The sequence below is a fragment of the Podarcis gaigeae genome (assembly GCF_964106915.1).
Source record: "Podarcis gaigeae genome assembly, chromosome: 13".
NCBI lineage: Eukaryota > Metazoa > Chordata > Lepidosauria > Squamata > Lacertidae > Podarcis > Podarcis gaigeae.
The window spans coordinates 47,058,205-47,078,369 of NC_139689.1; the positions used below are offsets into that span (position 1 = coordinate 47,058,205).

A 20,165-nucleotide genomic window follows, 5' to 3' on the forward strand; every position below is an offset into this window, starting at 1 on the left:
CACTGTATAGTCTGGCCCCCCACAAGGTCTGAGGGACAGTGGACCGACCCCCTGCTGAAAAAGTTTGCTGACCTCTGGACTCTACCTCCTCCATTGGAATGGATAGGGACGTTGTAGCAGCAATGAAGCTCTGAATGGCTACCAAAGCTTTTGTGCCTAGAGCAGATTACTACATTGGAAGGGTTGGTTTTTAAAAGTGCACAATTCAACAGGAAGTTCTAAAGCACCAGGCCTACTGAAACGAATGGGAACACTGTTAAGAGCAAAATCCATTCATTTGAATGGGGCCTGTGCAGGCCTGTGCCCCAGGGAGGTCATTTCACCTCCAGAGGCATACTCCATTGTCTCTCAAGATGGACGGATGTCAACAAAGTGCAGGAGACATTCTGAGCAGGTTGCACCCTAAAACTGGGATGGGCGACATGTTGGTCTTCCAGAAGTTGGGCTCCAATTTCCATGAGCTGCTATTAGCATAGCCAATAGTCAGGGGTGATGGGACACGTATTCCAACACAACTGAGAGCTCAAAAAGGAAGTCATGTCCATGAAACAACAGCGTTTTCCCAAGCTCACATGTCAACAGCTTGTGGACTAAATGCAAAAACACAAGAATAGAAGGCGAAGAATTTGTCTTTTCTTTTTTAAAAAATGGAACAACTTTAAACATTTTATTCCCATTGTGCCTAAATTTCCTTAGTAAACTACCAAAGCAAAACAGTAAACTTTCCCAAAAGCATTATAAATAAGTACAATGTCAAGGTCATAATTTACAAAACTGTAGGTATAAAAAAGTTTGTTTTATTCTTTATTAACTAAACCTATATACCCAAGGCCTTTGTTCTGGTCAAACTGGAAGGCTAACAACTTTATGTCTTTGGTACTAAGCTTACAACAAAGTGGTTGCGCTAGAAGAAAACAAATGAATCCCTGATCCTGACAACAAGGTCTGAATGTATCACATGGAAACAAGGGCTCAGTATTTATGATCACAGCAGTCAAATCACACAGCCCTTCTAGAGCTACTGAGATTGCTTCACAATAGGCAGGTGTAGAATTGCGTGCTTGCAGGCTCCCGCACACAGGAAAAACAGCACAGCATTAGCCTTCTCTGGGACATGGGTGGTTTTCTACATGCAAGGAGATCTTGTCAATGTGGAGATACAGATATAGGCCACCTCTGAAGTAGTACCGTCTCAGGAGGGCTGTTCCACAAGACTTCTTTCTCAGCCCCACTGATTTCAACAAAGTGTGCTAGTAGTCTTGGCTGCAAAATACGGCTGCTAAACTTGCATAAAGTCCCCCCTCCCAAAGTCCACAGAGCTTTCGTCAGGTAGACTTCTGCACGACTGCAGCATTTGGGTTAGGACAGGTAAGGGTGTCGGAGAATGCCGACCATTAATGGAACAATAGCGGGGCAGGTCCTTTATTCGTCCCATGTCTGGAACACAATTCAATCCAGCGAATACAATCAGTATTTGCTGCTGCTATTGATCTTAGTCTGTAAAGCCAGTGGCGTAGCGTGGGGGGTGCAGGGGGGGCCGGCCGCACCGGGCGCAACATCTGGGGGTTAGGGTTAGGGGGTGCAAATCCACGGGTTAGGGGGCGCAAATCCACGGGTTAGGGGGTGCAAATTACTTGCCTTGCCCCGGGTGCTGACAACCCACGCTACGCCACTGTGTAAAGCACGGGTAGGCAAACTAAGACCTGGGAGCCGGATGCGGCCCAATCGCCTTCTCAATCCGGCCCGCAGACGGTCCGGGAATCAGCGTGTTTTTACATGAGGAGAATGTGTGCTTTTATTTAAAATACATCTCTGGGTTATTTGTGAGGCCTGCCTGGTGTTTTTACATGAGTAGGATGTGTGCTTTTCTTTAAAACGTATCTCTGGGTTATTTGTGGGGCATAGGAATTCGTTCATTTTATTCTTCAAAATATAGTCCAGCCCCCCACAAGGTCTGAGGGACAGGGGACCGGCCCCCTGCTGAAAAGGTTTGCTGATCCCTGCTGTAAACATTATGCCATTTTTTACACCCAGGGCTGTAGCAAAGGGGGTGTGGTAGGTGCAGTCTGCCCCGGATGTCCCCACAGAGGGAGGGGGTGACAAAATGGTGGGCGGCACTCACCGTGGGGCCTGCAGCGCACCCAAGCCATGTGTCTCTCCTGGGAGTGACGCGGTGGCTTGAGTGCCCTGCAGGCTCCGCACAGCCCCAAACGGTCCGCCCGCCGTCTCCCCCTCAGCTGTGGGGTGGCTGAGTGGGAGGAGGCAGGCAGACTCTTTGGAGGCCCCACGGTGCCCCCATGGGCAGGGCACGTACGCCACCCCAGGTGCCCAACTGGCTTGCTCTGCCACTGTTTACCCCCCAATCTCCCCCTTTGCGCCGTGGTTTCTCTGCAATGAAATGAATGGGGTGGAATAACTCAACACCCGCTAGGTTTGCCACACGTCCTCTTTTCCCAGGACATGTCCTCCTTTTCATAGGTATAGTATATTTGGCTCTATAAGACGCACCCGACCATTAGACACACCTAGTTTTTAGAGGAGGAAAACAAGAAAGCAACGCAAAGCTTCCTGAGCGAAGAGGGAGGAGCGCTCCGGCTGCGCTCAAGAGGCTTTGCGTGGCTATCCCTGAAGCCAGGAGAGCAAGAGGGATTGGTGTGCACTGATCCCTCTTGCTGTTCTGGCTTCAGCGATAGCTGCGCAGCCTGCATTCACTCCATAAGATGCACACACATTCCCCTTACTTTTTAGGAGGGAAAAAGTGTGTCTTATAGAGCGAAAAATACGGTATGTGAAATGAGAGTCGTCATAGAGATCTGTAGTTAAAAGCAGAAGTCGGCAAATGTGTCCTCTGTTTTGCTCGTCAAAATATGGCAACCCTAACGGCAACTGAATTTGTATAATTAATGATGTGAATTGTGTATTTTCACCACAGCGGGCAGTGAGACAAATAACAGGAAACAAACTGCAGCAGGAGACAGTGTGGTATACATAGAGAAGGGCAGGCCTGCACTTGCGATATCGCCAGCCCACCAGGGGCTCAATAAACCTAAGTTTGGTGCCTGTCTGTAGACTGCAGAAATGGGGCTGGGGGTGGATAGATATAAGCACCTGTCAGGTCAGCTTTAGGATCTAAGAGAAGCTTCAAATAAGCCATGACTGGCAAAGGCAACTAGAATTATTATTATTACTATTACATTTTTCAAGGCACTTCATAAAATCTCTTCATCTGTCTCTCTTACACCACAGCACTTGTAAACAGAGACTCAAGAAACAAGCAACAAACCCAAGCAACAAGCCGTACTTCGGCGGCTACTCTTCTTCTATATTTGGCCCTAATTTTGATTTCATTTCAGCACCAATTGCTCAGTCCGAACGACTCTCGTTTGCAGAACTCGGTGGCCTGTTTGCAAAATGCAATGGGGAGGAAAATAGTTGTCTAGTCCAGGTTGGGATGCACAATTCCCCCATTCCAATATATATGAAAAAGAGAGATCCGTATCTTTCAAGCACTTTCGCTCCTGGGCGTTACAGCTGTCCCTGCGTGAAGTCTGTTTTCAGAAACGACAAGAAAGGCACGCTCTTCCTGGGTGCAGAAACGTAAACTTGGCCTCTTCCTGCGACCCCTTAAGGCCCTACACCTCAGTGCCCTCCCGGGCATAGATGAGACTATTGACTGTGAAGTTGTATAAGTGGTTGTACTGGCCTGACTGGCCCCCGCTGCCGGGGTGGAAGGGGCTGTAGTAGGCAGCAGCGGGCGCCGAAACTCGCTGGAGCTGCTCCGCGGGGGCGACTTCCTGGGCAAAGCTGCAGCCGCCTGGGTGTCCCGCAGGGAGGTTCCTGTGGTGTAGGTCACCGCCGAGGCTCCCAGCCAGGCGCCCGCCATTGCTCAGCGAGTTCATGCTGCTGAAAAAGCTGCTGAGGCATCCGGCTGCGGGCGAGACGATCACAGGTGGGGAGGCGCTCTTGGAATGGTCCCTCATGGACGCCATCGGCTCCAGATCGGAGGAGGGGCTTTCCCCACACGGCTTCCCTGGGACTAAAGGGATGGCGTGGCCTTCCTCCGACTTCAGAGTCCCCAGCGTGGAAGCCGTGGCTGGCGCTGTAGAGCTGCTGGGGTCAGAGCGCCGCTTGCGCTTGCGCCGGAAGTTCCCGTTGTCAAACATTTTCTCACAGTTCGGGTCCAAGGTCCAGTAGTTTCCCTTTCCTGGAGGACGACAAGAGAGGAAGGGGTTAAAAAGGAAGCCTTTCCTTTAGACTGCAGAACCGCATACTCCCCGAATAGCATCTTAGTCCCGTCCCACCCATTCCGAACATTTGTGGAGTTGCGTAGTCCACAATTTATGCGTAATTTATGTTAACTTGTTTTTAAACATTTTAAGATGCTGTCGTTTGGTTTCATTGTTTTTCTATTGTAGTAAACCTCTGTGGTATAGTTTTATGATATCAACGTGTCAGGGAACTGCCATCGGAGCTAGAGGCGGAGGGAAGGCTCCAGAGGGATGCTGGAGAAGGGCCCAGTAGGGAGAGAGGCAGCCCATCTGCTGGGGAAGGAAATCAGCATAACACCAGTGGAGAAGGGGGGCAGATGGGGGAATCGGAGCGGAGGCTCCAGGACTCCTCACCGGAGACCAGCAGGGAGAGCACGGGTCCTCCGCTGCCCACACCCTCCCTGCGCAGAAGACGTCCTCGCAGGGAGAGTAGGAGGAGACTTGGCGTCAAAGAACTTCTTTGCTGGAAGAAGTTCAAGAAACGTCCACTGACGGATTCTGCCAGCGACTGAGACAGCCACGAAGTGAAGGGCTGTCCAGACAGAAAGGGTTCAACCAGGTAACCTAGCCAGGAGTGGCGGCAACTTACGCACGCGCAACCCCTAGAACCATTACACAACGGTATATAGATACCTTTATAAGTACAGTCATACCTCTTGTTACGTTCGGTTCAGGTTGTGTTATTTCAGGATACGTCCCGTGGCGACCCGGAAGTAACAGAACGAGTTACTCCCGGGTTTTGCCGCTCACGCAGACGCTCAAAATGATGTCACACGCATGTGCAGAAGCGACGAATCGTGACCCATGCACGTGCAGACATAGGTTGCGTTCTGCTCATGTTGCGAACAGGGCTCCGGAACGGATCCCGTTTGCAACCAGAGGTACCGCTGTAATTAAGATAATGCCAAAGAGAGACAAAGGTCCTACAGGCCTAGCGTCAGGGACATGGCTGAATCGAACGCCTGGGAAGAGTCTGACTCTGGAGATGAAGGAATGTCAGTACAGAGGCAGCCAGAGTCTGACTCTGGAGACAAGGGATTGCAACCACGGATAGAGCAGGAGTGGGTTAGTTCGGCCCCCCTTCATCAAAAGTTCTTAGACTCAGATATAGCAGCAGATTCAGAAAGCTCGCAGGCAGAGAGAGGGGAGGAGATAGACGGCTTTGAGGGGGTTGCTATGCAACCAGGAGGGAGGCAGTGTTTAGAGGGATCTTTGTTTGATAGCGGGGGTGGGGTGGGGAGTTCACCCACCTTCTCCCCGAACCAGAAGAGCTGAAAGGGTTACAACACAACGGAAGTACAAGAGAGGAAGGACTGGATTCTGGCGCCCTTCATGCTGTGAAAGGGGCGGAGACTCAGAGTGACCGACTCATAGCTAAGAGCGGAAGGCTCAGAGCTCCACTCTGGATGTTAATTGTAAATATTGAATGAATTTATTATTACGGTCACAGACCAGGTCCTTAACTGTAAATAAACGTACCATAAAACTGTCAGAGACTCATGAATTCTTATCGGGGCTTGCTTGCCTGCCGGAGATCATTACACCGAGGCAACCTGTGGAACGCAGATGTTGCTGCAATCCATCTCCCTTCAGCCTCACCAGCATGGGCAGCGGTCAGGAATTATGGGAGCTGTAGTTCAGCAGCATTTCCAGGGGGCACAGGCTCCCAGTCCCAGTGGTTGTTTTTTCCAGGGGGTGCTCAAGGGTACACAGTACCGGTACCTCTTTTCTTTGTTGTTAAAAGGTGTGGCACTTACTGTAACAACTTCATGGTGAGTACCAGCACCTATTTTTCGGGGCGGGGGGGGGAGCACTGCCTGCTCCCATACCGAGGACTAGAAAAGAATAGGCATACAGTGGTACCTCAGGTTACAGACTCCGCTAACACAGAAATAGTACCTCGGGTTAAGAACTTTGCTTCAGGATGAGAACAGAAATGACGCGGCGGTGGCAGCAGGAGGCCCCATTAGCTAAAGTGATACCTCAGGTTAAGAACAGTTTCAGGTTAAGAACAGACCTCCAGAACGAATTAAGTTCTTAACCCGAGGTACCACTGTACCAGGGATATTATTTTGAGGGTACCTTGGGTTACATACGCTTCAGGTTACATACACTTCAGGTTACATACACTTCAGGTTACAGACTCCGCTAACCCAGAAATAGTACCTCGGGTTAAGAACTTTGCTTCAGGATAAGAACAGAAATTGTGCTCCGGCGGCCCGGCGGCAGCAGGAGGCCCCATTAGCTAAAGTGGTGCTTCAGGTTAAGAACAGTTTCAGGTTAAGAACAGTCCTCCAGAACGAATTAAGTACTTGACCCGAGGTACCACTGTATGTCTATACACACATGCCTTTCAGCAAAGATGGATAAATATTTGTTAATATTTGTAACCTGAGTTACTACTGTAGATACTCACTCATTCATTCCCTATTGTACTTAACACCAACCAAAACATGTGGTACGTATGAAGTTCAATCGAGAAAAAACAGCTCTGAAACAAGTTTCTGTTATGCAAGAACTCGATGCCAAGCTCTTACATTTACAGTGGTACCTCGGGTTACAGACGCTTCAGGTTACATACGCTTCAGGTTACAGACTCCGCTAACCCAGAAATAGTACCTTGGGTTAAGAACTTTACCTCAGAAATCGTGCTCCGGCGGCGCAGCTGCAGCAGGAGGCCCCATTAGATAAAGTGGTGCTTCAGGTTAAGAACAGTTTCAGGTTAAGAACAGACCTCTGGAACGAATTAAGAACCTGAGGAACCACTGTAATTATCTTAACTAATAATTCTCCTCTTTGTCATTTTTGCAATAGTTCAAATAATTCACCTTACAAATACAGATAGGTAGCCGTGTTGGTCTGCCATAGTCAAAACAAAACAAAATTCCTTCCAGTAGCACCTTAAAGACCAACTAAGTCAGTTCTTGGTATGAGCTTTCGTGTGCATGCACACTTCTTCAGATACAGTGTGTAAGGTGCTACTGGAAGGAATATTTTTTTTTGTTTTCACCTTACAAAATAATTCATCAGGTTAAGAACAGTTTCAGGTTAATAACGAACCTCCGGAACGAATTAAGTACTTAACCCGAGGTACCACTGTATTTCCCCAAGGAAATAAACAGTGGTGGGCCCTATTGCTCTGTGTTTTGCTACTCCCAAGTACTGAAGCGTTTTCAGCTATAAATGACTTGGACTTTCCTTCTGCAGGCTCTCTTCAGGAATGACTACAAGAAAGAAGATTCCACCTAAACATTAGGAAGAACTGGAAACGATGCCTTATGAGGAACGGCTAAGGGAGCTGGGCATGTTTAGCCTGGAGAAGAGGAGGTTAAGGGGTGATATGATAGCCATGTTCAAATATATAAAAGGATGTCACATAGAGGAGGGAGAAAGGTTGTTTTCTGCTGCTCCAGAGAAGCGGACACGGAGCAATGGATCCAAACTACAAGAAAGAAGATTCCACCTAAACATTAGGAAGAACTTCCTGACAGTAAGAGCTGTTTGACAGTGGAATTTGCTGCCAAGGAGTGTGGTGGAGTCTCCTTCTTTGGAGGTCTTTAAGCAGAGGCTTGACAACCATATGTCAGGAGTGCTCTGATGGTGTTTCCTGCTTGGCAGGGGGTTGGACTTGATGGCCCTTGTGGTCTCTTCCAACTCTATGATTCTATGATTCTATGATTCTATGACTATGGGAAGAAAGGGAGCTACTGGTCCCATTTTTCTACCCCACGGAAGGCAGGGCGCCCCGAGTTCCAGTAGCCGGGAATCACAATCCGAGAGAGTGTTGTTGCACCCAGGTCCTGTCTACCCAAAGGCATCTGGCTGTTAACTGTGTTCTTATCCACATACGGGAAGAATGCATGAAGCTCCCACAGCACAAAATAGTTGGGCATATTGCAATTGGGGAGGGAGCAGAATATGGGGTCCCCATCAGTCTCACACAGCCACACAGGAGCTCCTGGGTCATGACCCTAGTGTTTGGTCAATAGTAGGAAACTTCGGAGCAGTGATTGTATTTTTCGCCAGATACCACCTAACCAAGTTTGAAAGACAGGTTGCTACTAAGACTTGGCTTCCGATAAGGGTTTCCATTTAAGAAAACGGGCAAATTTTTACTGGGCATTGTTGGGGGTGATATAAATAGAAAGGAATATAAGCTCTTTTTATATGCAATAACAGCAGCAAGAATATCACTGGCCCAAAATGGAAGCAAGAAGAATTACCGACGATTGAAGAATGGAAGATGAAGTCAATGGACTATGCAGAACTAGGTAAACTAACAGGAAGGATTCGAAACCGGCGGGACCAGAAATTCACGGAAGACTGGAGTAAATTTACGGACTATTTGAAAAGTATTTGTGAAGATCAGACGACGTTTGTAGGTTTGCAAGATGTTTTGTGAGGAGTGTTATTGGAAGTATTGCAAAAATGGAGGAGGGGGAGGGTGATCTGTTAAGAGATGTAAAGGCAATATAAAGTTAAGAAATGCATAAGAAGTGGTTAAAACGGTGGATCACCAGAGGTGCTGATGGAAGTCTAAAAAGATTGTACAAGTGATAAGTTTTGTGGTACATTTTATAATTTATATGTTAAAATCAATAAAAATTTTATATATATATATATATATATATATATATATATATATATATATAAATAAAAAAGAAAACGGGCAAATGACCATCTTTACCCATGTTTGTAGTTGAAGCTTCAAGCCTGGACCCAAAATGAGCACACTCAGTCCTACAAATGGGGGCATGATCATCTAAACATACCCCAGGATTTTAACCAGAGAGCAACGCATGCAACTTAGGTCACCAAGTGAATGTTCAGGTTTGCAGATCCCAGTAACCGACTGAAAGCTGATGTTTTATTTGAGATCGTTTGGCTTTTTGTGAAATTTTGCGTTGTATCCCCCCCCCCCTTTTGCACGATGTGCTTTTATGTGTGAGAAAAGTGTGTCTCGACTTTATAAAATTAAATCGGGACGTTCAGACTTGAGCTCTTTGTTTCTAGAAATCATCGCAGCTCACTTTGACTTTGTGAGTTAGAACCTCTTCTTTTACCAGGTTAAGTTCGCGCTGCTGTATAACAAAACTGCGAAATCTCCACTAGCGAATGTAACACATTCATAACCAGTGCCGGATTTACGTATAAGCTAAACAAGCTATAGCTTAGGGCCCCACTCTCTTGGGGGCCCCAAAAAAATTTAAAGGGAAAAAACAACTGGATGTACATTTCTAAAACATAAGATAAAAAACAAATAAGATAAAACCTACATACAGCAACAGTGTTTTGTGTTGTGCAGGCTCCTGTAATGTAAGTAATGGGCCCTGCCTGCTAGCCTGCTCCCTAAAATATCACTGATTTGCTCATTTCTATATCAATCACTTTGGTAAAATACATATTTTGTTACAGTGGTACCTCGGGTTACATACACTTCAGGTTACATACACTTCAGGTTACAGACTCCGCTAACTCAGAAATAGTGCTTCAGGTTAAGAAATTTGCTTCAGGATGAGAACAGAAATCGTGCTCTGGCGGTGCGGCGGCAGCAGGAGGCCCCATTAGCTAAAGTGGTGCTTCAGGTTAAGTATAGTTTCAGGTTAAGAACGGACCTCCGGAACGAATTAAGTACTTAACACGAGGTACCGCTGTATGTGCAAATGGCCTTAGGTAGCTATTAGGTCCATAAATTACCATACAGCATATATTCAACACAAAAAACAGCGGAAATTTGTTGTTGACAAAGGACAGCTGGACATATAAAGGACCCCATTACCTTCTGGAGCTTAGGGCCTCATCAAACCTAAATCCAGCCCTGTTCTGGCCAGGATCCAAAGAGCTATGTGCATACATACTACATGCGCACACATACAAACACACAGACTTCCCAATTTTCGCTTTCAATTCCAGTGCTCGCACTCGCACAAGACCACTTCAGAACATCCCCCAACCTTCAGGAGCAGCCGGCTGAAAAATTACGGAAGCCTTTATTTAAATCCCACCTTCAATGCACCTCCTAAGCCACAGTCCTGTCTGCACTACTTAGTATCTCACTTCTCCCATATGCTTGCTGCTCATTAAACTGGGTATCCTTTGTTCTGCAAAGGGCAGGGCATCAGAGGCCAAATATTTTATTACAACTGAAATAAATCATTTCCTTAATCAGTGTGTTGTTCCCTTTGAGGCTCTGAAACCACGCAACTTCTAACAAACGATTCACACAGCTGATGGGAACCGGGATCCAACAAAATCTACCGTATTTTTTGCTCTATAAGACACACCAGACCACAAGACGCACCTAGTTTTTGGAGGAGGAAAACAAGAAAAAAAAATATTCTGAATCTCAGAAGCCAGAACAGCAAGAGGGATCGCTGCGCAGTGAAAGCAGCAATCCCTCTTGCTGTTCTGGTTTCTGTAATAGCTGTGCAGCCTGCATTCACTCCATAAGACGCACACACATTTCCCCTTACTTTTTAGGAGGGAAAAAGTGAGTCTTATAGAGCAAAAAATACAGTAAATGGCCACAGGTTCTCCATCACTGTTTGCCTTTTTTGTTTTTAACGGTAAACAAAGCTGGAAGCAGTGAACAAATGCGGAAAAGCAGACATGTTCAATCCTTCTTGCTAAGAAAACTGTTGCAGTTGACATTCTACACTGCAGTTTAATATATGAAGCGTAAAACGGCTTTTGCTTCAATCAGCCTGTGAGTCGAACTGTATATCAGAGCAAGCGGACTTCAGATTTGTTGAATCATTTCTGGAGGTTTTTGCCCCTAGTGCTCCATTACGGAGTGCCTCTGAGCACCTCTGTTTCGCAATGAGTCCGTGTGTCTGGCTGTTAACCAGAAAGTTGGTGGTTCGGACCCACCAAGGGTTGGCTGTGGGTAGGATTCCTGTTTTGCAGCGGGTTGGAATGGATGACCCCTGGGGTCCCTTCCGACTCTAGAATTCTGTGTGCTGCGCTTAGGAATTTGTTTTCAGCGCCAGAACTGAACTCGGCTCCTTTCACACCAAAGTCCACTCCCGGTTAGCTTTCTTCATTTTGGCAGCTTAATTTCAGAGGGGGGAAAGTTCTTTTCATCGCTAAACAACTCAGGAATCATATCGTTCAAAGATCTACCAGCAGATCCCAATCTACTGTCTTCCACCTCAGGCTTACACACAGTGCTTTTTTTCTTCTAAAAAAAATGTTTAGGGGTACTCTCATTTTCCTAAAGGTAAAGGGACCCCTGACAATTAAGTCCAGTCACAAACGACTCTGGGGTTGAGGTACTCATCCCACTTTACAGGCCAAGGGAGCCAGAGTTTGTCCGCTCCACAGACAGTTTTTCTGGGTCATGACTAAGCCGCTTCTGGCGAAACCAGAGCAGTGCACGGAAACGCCGTTTACCTTCCCGCCAGAGCGGTACCTATTTATCTACTTGCACTTTGATGTGCCTTTGAACTGCTAGGTGGGCAGGAGCAGGGACTGAGCAACGGGAGCTCGCCCCGTTGCGGGGATTCGAACCGCCGACCTTCTGATTGGCAAGTCCTAGGCTCTGTGGTTTAACCCACAGCGCCACCCGCGTCCCTCTCATTTTCCAACTCATATTGAAATACTGCCCCTCAATGAGGCCAAACTTAGATTCACAAAAATGTTTAGGGGTATGCGTACCCCCAGAAAAATCCTACATGGATCAAGGTGCTTCATTTGTAGTACAGTGGTACCTCGGGTTACATACGCTTCAGGTTACATACGCTTCAGGTTACATACGCTTCAGGTTACAGACTCCGCTAACCCGGAAATAGTACCTCGGGTTAAGAACTTTGCTTCAGGATGAGAACATAAATTGTGCGGCGGCAGCAGCAGGAGGTCCCATTTGCTAAAGTGGTGCTTCAGGTTAAGAACAGTTTCAGGTTAAGAATGGACCTCCAGAACGAATTAAGTACTTAACCCAGGTACCACTGTATTCTCTTCTGCTGTAACAATGATAAGATGAGGTTTCTAGGGAGGCTCAAAAGGTGAACTAAACCTCACATACAGAAATTACATGATATCTCTTCACCAATTTTTCCTCAGTAACTGGAAGCTGATTTTGTCAATGGGTGTTGTGCGTTTGCCTCCTAGCCAGCTGCGTACAAGACACACATAGCCCAGAACTACTGTCTCATTTATAAACAACAACCACCAACTGGGGAGGTAGATTAGGCAGCAATTGGAATAAAAGCAGGACAGATGTGGTTGGACTATGACTCCCATCAGTCCCAGTCCACATGACCAATGGCCAGGGATGATGGGAGTTGTAGTTCAACATCTGGAGAGCACCCCATTGGCTGGCCCTGTGATGGAAGTAGCATTCTTGGTTGAGCAAGGTTATGAGTCTGGCTCCCCCACGGCCAAACTTAATACCATCTACATCACGACAGAGAGCCTCTTCTCTTCCCAACCTACTCTTCCAGAATCTCCCACCTGCAAACTGTCCCAAAGATCATGTGTTCACGAGTTGGTTTTAAAAGCACACACCAGTACTTTAAAAGATAAGTCTGTTTTTAAGCATACTTTCCCAGCTCTCGCAATGAACCATGACGGTCAGAAGCTGGTTTCTTGTTATGAAAGAGGAGGATTTCTAGCCAATTATAACAGCTGTTAAAATCTGAAGTCGACAAGCGTTCAGGATGCGCATCACCCTTAAATCCCTGCCTCGTTCATCTGAAATTAAGTCTTTCTAAGCTGCAGATTATTATTTTTCTGTTCAAGATCCCCACTTGTAACACTTGTTCAAGCCATCTGGAGAAATTGTATTAGCCACATTCCTTGTACGGCCATTTGAACGGGCACTTGAACACCTCCGTGGATGTAGGAGAAGGTGGCATCTTCTCAGTGGCGTAGCGTGAGGGGTGCAGGGGTGCAGGGGGGCCGGCTGCACCGGGCGCAACATCTGGGGGTTAGGGTTAGGGGGCGCAAATCCACGGATTAGGGGGCACAAATTACTTGTCTTGCCCCGGGTGCTGACAACCCACGCTATGCCACTGGATCTTCTCCCACCCCTGACACACACACATGTGATGTCCCCAGTTTCTCTCTTGCCATCGTCAATAACACCCACAAATGCCCCTCAAAGAACGACTGACATAACAGTCTGGCATAACAAGCCCCACATCGCCCGGGGCATGGGTATCCAAATTTGGGAGGAGAACACACTGAGGAACCTTTTTTTCTCACCGAAAAAATGGAGAATTGTACATTTTGCCTCATATCTCAGGTTCTACGAATGCTAGAAACGCACTCTTTCTTTGAAAAAAGAAAAATGAAAGCTGGGGATCTGTAGATTGTGGTTCACCTGAAGGAAATAACTGCCCTTTCTTCTCCTCCTCATGGTTGCTCACGAAAGGAGGGATCCCCAATTTTAATTTAAGCTGCAGCCCATCTTCTCAGTTACAAATTTATCCCCGGAAAATATTTTGCGGCAAGTGAGAAAGTGTGACTGTGTACATCTACGTACACAATCTATGTTTGTGTGCAGCTGTGTACAGCTAGGTTTCCTAACCGCTGAGGTAATTTTCTCTGGGAAGGGAGCACAACTTTTAGCCAGGCACCTCAGCAAGCTTCTCCTTCTTGCCTCTTTGTCCAGGTCAGCTTCCCTGCCTCGCTCAATGTGCAAGAGCAATGCTTCTCCAAACAGAAACTCTAACCCATTCCTCCCTAGTGCTTGCTTGAGCCATTGGTTTTTCTTTCACTAAAAAAGTCATCATCTGCGGCACAGGATTCATCTTAGGGCAGCGCTTTGCAAACTCACCATCTCAACCTGACTGCCAAGGAACACGGCGTTCGGGAACGGCACTTCCGTTTGGCAAAGCGGGACAGTCGCTTTAGGCGTCAGATGCTGGGGGCAGTGACAGCAACTACCCACAACAGTTGCTCCTGGCCATTTCCCTCTGTTGGGGTACAGACCTGGATATGTCCGGGAACCCCTAAACTAGCCGGCTGCCTGAAATTCTGGTCCAGCTTCCAGTCCAGTCGGCTTCTGTCTGTGGAACTCCATCTTGCTCTTTGCCTCGGGTGGCAAAATGTCTTGAGCTTGGGCTGGCCCAAGTCGCGTCTGATGCAAGAGCAGGCTGTTGTCAGGCTCATACGCACGCCAGCCCTGGGCAGTAAGGCCAACGGTCAGGAATGATGGGCACTCCAGACCAGTAAGGGCTTTTTCCGCGGCAGCTTTGTGCCTACGGAAAAGCCCCCGCTCTGGGGTGTGTCTCGCCGCAGCGCTGTTTCCTTTTCATCGCCAGGTGATGATGAACATCTTTGTCCAAGCCTTTGGGGAGGGGTGAAGTGTCATAAATCAGGAGAATGTTTTTGCTGCTGCTGCTGCTCTGCTGTTTCACTTTGTTGCAATTTTATGACAAGCTATATTAAAGTTGTCGCACATTGTTCCAGCTTTTTTATTGTTAATTTTTTTTAAAAAAATCTTTATATCTACCTAGGAAACTAATTTTATCACGAGCATTAGCTTTTTAAAACACTGTCTGTTGTACCTATACTCTGATAATTTCATTATGCTTACTGTTTTTACAGTCTTTTACGGATTTGTTAAAATGAATTTTTTTAATTCTATTTTATGAAAACAACTTCCTTTTAGTTAAGTGGTATATAATTTTTGCAAAATAAGTAATAATTCTTACAAAAAATGCATACAGGGCCAAAAAGTTAGTCCCAAAGCCACCCAGAGTGGCTGGGGAAGCCCAGCCAGATGGGTAGCGTATAAATTATTAATTATTATTATTATTATTATTATTATTATGCATTTAGTTCATACAAATGCTATGTTCCCCTATTATTTTTATCCTGCATGTCCATATAAAATGATTTTTACAAGCTGCATAGACTAGAACTACAAGTGGAAACAAAACAAAGCTGTGAGCCGAGGCTCATATTAGATGCGACAGAGGCGGCCATGTTTGGCCTGTTCACATGTCAGCCCATCCACATATAAAAGGGTGCATGATTTTAGATCAATGGGAGAAAGAAGCCTTTAGCTTTCTGTGGTCTGTTGCCACAGGTGCGTTTCTCTGGGACCAAGGGCCAAATGAACTGAGACATCAGTCACACATAGCTCAACAACTGCATTACTGTGTATTTTCGACGCAAATAACAGCTGCAGGTGTGTTTGTGTGGAAATCCAGATCGGGGCCACGATGGAAGTTAAACCTCCACACACACCGCAACTGCTATTTAATTTCTTCAAAAAGAAAACGAAGAATAGCAGTCTATGTAGAAACATGCGAACAGTGTTGCTACTTAACTGTGATTTCAATCTGCGGGCCAGACATCTAGCAGTTATCTAAAAACTGCGAAGAGTGTGAAGATATAGGCTCGGAGAAAAGGGGGTGACCAGCTCCCCAAACATCTCAGCCTTTTACTGCATTTGTATGGATGGAAATGGGCAGCAACTAGTATTTAATTTTGGTGGCCCTGTGAACAGATTAGCATGCCTAAAAAGAGCTGAGCAGCAGCTGCCCTTTGCAGCACTCTTTTACTCTGTATGTGGTACGCAGAAATCATCGAGGTTGTCAACAAAGTTGCTAACTTAATGCCCAATGGCAAATTCATGTACCAAAACTCCCAGTTAGGGGATTATCAGCAGAGTTTATAGGGAACTTCTGTGTATTCAAGGCACATCACAAACTTTACCTCAAGAATCCTTAACAATTAGATCAGAATTATTGTCCTTATATTTCAGATGGAGGGAGGGAAAAGATCTTCAATTTTTCATCTATCAGCTAACTGGGAGCAATTCATTTCTTAAATATGCATTGCATACCATTTGGGGTTTGTTTGTTTTCTAAAAAGGCAGAAAGGGGATAGAAATCCTTCTATGAAGCAAATGGCTTCTTATGATTTCCATGGGCATCTAGACATAAGAAGCTCTCTTACGCTCAGTCCATCAGCACTTTACTGTTTACATTAACCAGCAAAGGTTATCCAGGGTTTCAGACTTCTCAGGAGATGCCGGAGTTTGAACATTTATTTATGTGTTCAGTTTATATACCGTTCTTTATCCAAAAATCCCAGGACATGGGAGCTTCTGCGTTCAAAGCAGACGCACTATGACTAAGCTATTGCTGTCTCCCATAGGATGCTGACAGAAGCCATTTTGTAACTAGAAAACAAAATGCACAAGATTGGGACTAAGGCAAAAGAGCATGTATTCAAGAATCAAACTCCACAGAGCTTGCACTGAGATCACTTAAGACAGGGTGCTTATTCCCAGAACAAATCTATGTGCCGGCGCGCATGTGAGCAAGTATTTCTAATTCTCCCATGTACAAAGGAAGACCGTTACTACGAACTGGGTGCGATAACGCACCTTATTTGATCGGAAAACGAAGTTCCTTTCCAAGGCCGAAGAAATCTCCGCTTCTTTCAGCAGGAAAGCGCATGGCTCCAAGGCATGAAGAATTGGAGAGAGCTGAACGCATACCACACATAGATCACATCCCTTTCACTCTGCCGTAATTAATCCTGAAATATTGCCAGCTATCGAGGTCCAAAATCCTAACTTCCCTTAAGGAATGGCGGGGGGGGGGGGAGTGCGTGCAAACATGCTTGGCAAATAGAAAAGATTAAGGGGGTCCCTCTTTTGAATGAAGTGATGTTTAGCGGCAGGCCATCTGTAAAGCTTACCACCTGATCCTAAGGACACTAGCAGCGCAATCCTATAAGCACGAAGAGGACTGCATTGCACAGATGCATCAGTGTGTATTTAGTTAGGCCCATTGAGCCTGGGACTTACTTCTGATTAAACCGCTACCAGCATGGTGTGGCAAAGTCCTCTGCAAGTTAACTAATGGCACTCACTTCCGCACAACTGCCTCGGATCACTGACACCGGCTTTCCAAGTTGATCTGTTTAGGACTTGGGAACCACTCTAGGTCTCCTCCTGAGTCCCGCCGGAAGTTACTCTTTAAAAGAAAAGCAGGGTATTGACCTACACCCCAGGACCCAGGCAATGTGAGGGGCCAGTGGGATTTCGGCACCTAAGGAGCACCCCAAAATGGTGCCTCGTCTCCCAGCCAGGGAAGGAGGGGTCAGGGAAGATCTAGGTCAGGAACAAGAGGAGAATGTTTTGACATCGGGATCAGATACTTTAGTTCATTCATTCATTCATTCACCCTTTATGGGCATAATTTTTAGGCCACAACAAAAAATGTCCAGACATAATAAATGCACACGACATATAAAAGATTGAGCAGCCTCCATTAGGTAAGGTTAAGAAGAGTGGATCAAATTTAATATTTAGTTAAATATGTTAAGTTAAATTAACTGAAAACAGTTTGCAGATACTTAATTGGCTTAGGATTTTATTTATGTTAAGTGATGAATTAATATGTTTAATTTCATAAGGTGAAGATTTAAGGATGTTCATGTTCAAGTTAAATTTTATAAGAATTGTGATTTGGGAAACTGTTAAAAGGACATGCAATGAAATTCAGCCAAGGGGAAGCGGGGAAGTCACTTAACAAAATTAATAAGTGTCATTTTCAAGAAGGCTATGATTTATGTTTGTTTGTCTTATGTGTTTGTTTGTTTATAATATTGTGAAAACCAATAAACAAAATTTGGGGGGAGGGAAGAAGTTTTAAATTTGACTTTAAAAATCTCAGCTAAGGATGCTTTGAGATTCCTGCAAATGCAGATGGGGTCTCTCTCCCAACCCTAAAATTCCGTGTTTTGGGGGGGGATATGCTAGCCTGGTCTGGCGGGGGACACCTGCCTTCGTGGACCTCTCCACCCATGCTCAGAGGCACTCTTTCACCCGCTTCCCCGCCATCCCCACGCGCGGCGATGCACCCACCGGGGTCGTCCTCGTCGCGGGGCACCTTTCGGAAGCAGTCGTTGAGGCTGAGGTTGTGTCGGATGGAGTTCTGCCAGCCGGCCTTGCTGCGCTTGTAGAAGGGGAAATTCTCGGCCACGTACTGGTAGATGTGGCTGAGCGTCAGCTTGCGCTCGGGCGCGCTCTGGATAGCCATGGCGATGAGCGCAGAGTAGGAGTAGGGTGGGCGCACCAGGCGCAGCAGCTCCTCCTGGCTGGCCAGGCTCAGCCAGCCCAGCTCCGACGGCGCCCCGGAGCCGCCCGCTGGCCCCGCAGCCGAGCCCAAGAGCGCCGGCGCCCCGACGCCCCTCGGCGGGCAGCCGTAGGGCAGGAAAGGGGCTCCCGAGCCCCCGGGACCGCCACCTCCTCCTGCTGCTGCTGCTCCTCCTGCGGTACCCCCGACGCCCCCTCCGCTGGGCACGTAGGGGCCCCCTCCGCTCACCCCCCACAAGTAGCCCCCCGCGCCCGGCGGTGGCCCGTAGTCGCCCAGCGCGTAGGCGGCGCCCGGCTGCCTCTGCCCCGACGTGCCCGCAGCCGCCGCGGCTGCTGCTGCTTGGGGATACACGCTGAAAGCCTCGCTGCAGTAGACGGCCATGGCGGGAGCGTCCCGGGCGCTGCTACTGCTCCGAGACCAAGGCGCCAAGGGGCTGCCGGGCGCCGTCGGGGGCGAGCGAGGAGCGCGGGGTACGGGCTGGCGAGGCAGCTCGCGGGCGCTCATGGCCCAGGCGGCAGGGAGGCGCGGCGAAGGCGGACCAGTCCCCGCCCAGAGCCGTCTGGGCCAGCCTGGAGGGGGCTGCCTCTCTGCCGCCGTCGACGAGCCTTATAGCCCCCGCGCGCTTTGCCCAGCCTCCCGGCCCGGGGCCCGGGGCTGGCTGATCCCAGAAGGAGGGGCTGTGGCGCGGCTGCAGCCCGTCGACGGGGCGGGCGGAGGCGCCGCCGCTGCCAGGGAGGGGGATCTGGTCCCTTGGCCTCGGTCGCCCCGGGGGTCCCCTCCTCCGCTCCTCCTCTCTCGGCGAAGCGCTTGTGGATCGACAAGCCTTGCTTCTGCCCGTCGGGGGGAGGGTGGAATTAAAGTGAACGTGGGACAGGTTGCGGGGGGGACCAATGAGTTGAATGTGTTGGTAGAATGAGGGGGATCTCAGTCCCAGCGCATCTTTTCGCCGGAGATGCTGGCCGCGCGCTTTCGACGGGGCTTACTTCTGAGTAACAGGACGGCCCTTTTCGCCCCAGCTCAGGCTCCCCGCTTCGTGTCTGCGGGGACCCTCGCCTCTCCGAAGTTGCTGCGCCCTTGCAGCTGCCTTGGGAGGCGAGGGAAGAACGAACGCAGAGAACTTTTCGACTACAAGCGAAACTTGGTCTTTCCGGGAGTCTGGAGTTGGAAGGGTTTGTGTCAGTGGGGCTTTGGGTCCCAAGGAAAGCGATTCGAAAGGCGTTTCAGGATCGACTCCAGGGAGAATACTTCATGCAACCTGCGTGTACGCGTGTTCGCGTTGCAGCGCCCCGGAAGCCCATTCCATCACTCCCCCTGGCCAAACAGGATGGGTGCAAATTATATTACACCGTGTAAATAATCACTTTGCTTGGCCCAAAGATGAAACAAAATCAGCTCGCACTCACCCCCCCCCCCGGACGCTCAACTTCATTTTATTTGAGACTCAGTTTTCTATTTCCAATGTCTGATCAACTCGGTTAATTAATATAATAATAATAATAATAATAATAATAATAATAATAATAATAATAATAATATATCACGCCCTCGATTCTCCAATCTTTGGCGTTCATTATATGCAGTTTTGGAGACCGAATTCTGCGTCCCCAACATCCCTAGTTCGTGAGAAACAATTCAGTTGTTTTACTCGTGACATTTCTAATTTTGGGGAATCCAGCGCCTTTTATCTCCCGCCGCATGTAGCAGTTGCCTTCAGATGTTTAGCTCTACAGCTCTCCCAGGTGTCTATCTTTTAATTAACAAACGAAATAAAATTAGAATCGGCGAGGAAGAATATATTACGAAATCTTGCAAGGCAGAAAGCACCTGAAGAGTA

General features: G+C 47.7%; 1 protein-coding gene across 1 annotated transcript; it reads right to left on the minus strand.

Annotated features, from left to right (window-relative positions):
* Positions 1–653: 653 nt before the first annotated feature.
* FOXI3 (forkhead box I3) lies at positions 654–18,835 on the minus strand (the record flags this gene model as incomplete). Its single annotated transcript, XM_083709634.1, has 3 exons — positions 654–1,491; positions 1,669–4,204; positions 18,100–18,835. 2 exons carry the CDS (start codon positions 18,833–18,835, stop codon positions 3,633–3,635), a joined length of 1,308 nt encoding a protein of 435 aa, XP_083565760.1. The 3' UTR covers positions 654–1,491; positions 1,669–3,632.
* Positions 18,836–20,165: the final 1,330 nt, after the last annotated feature.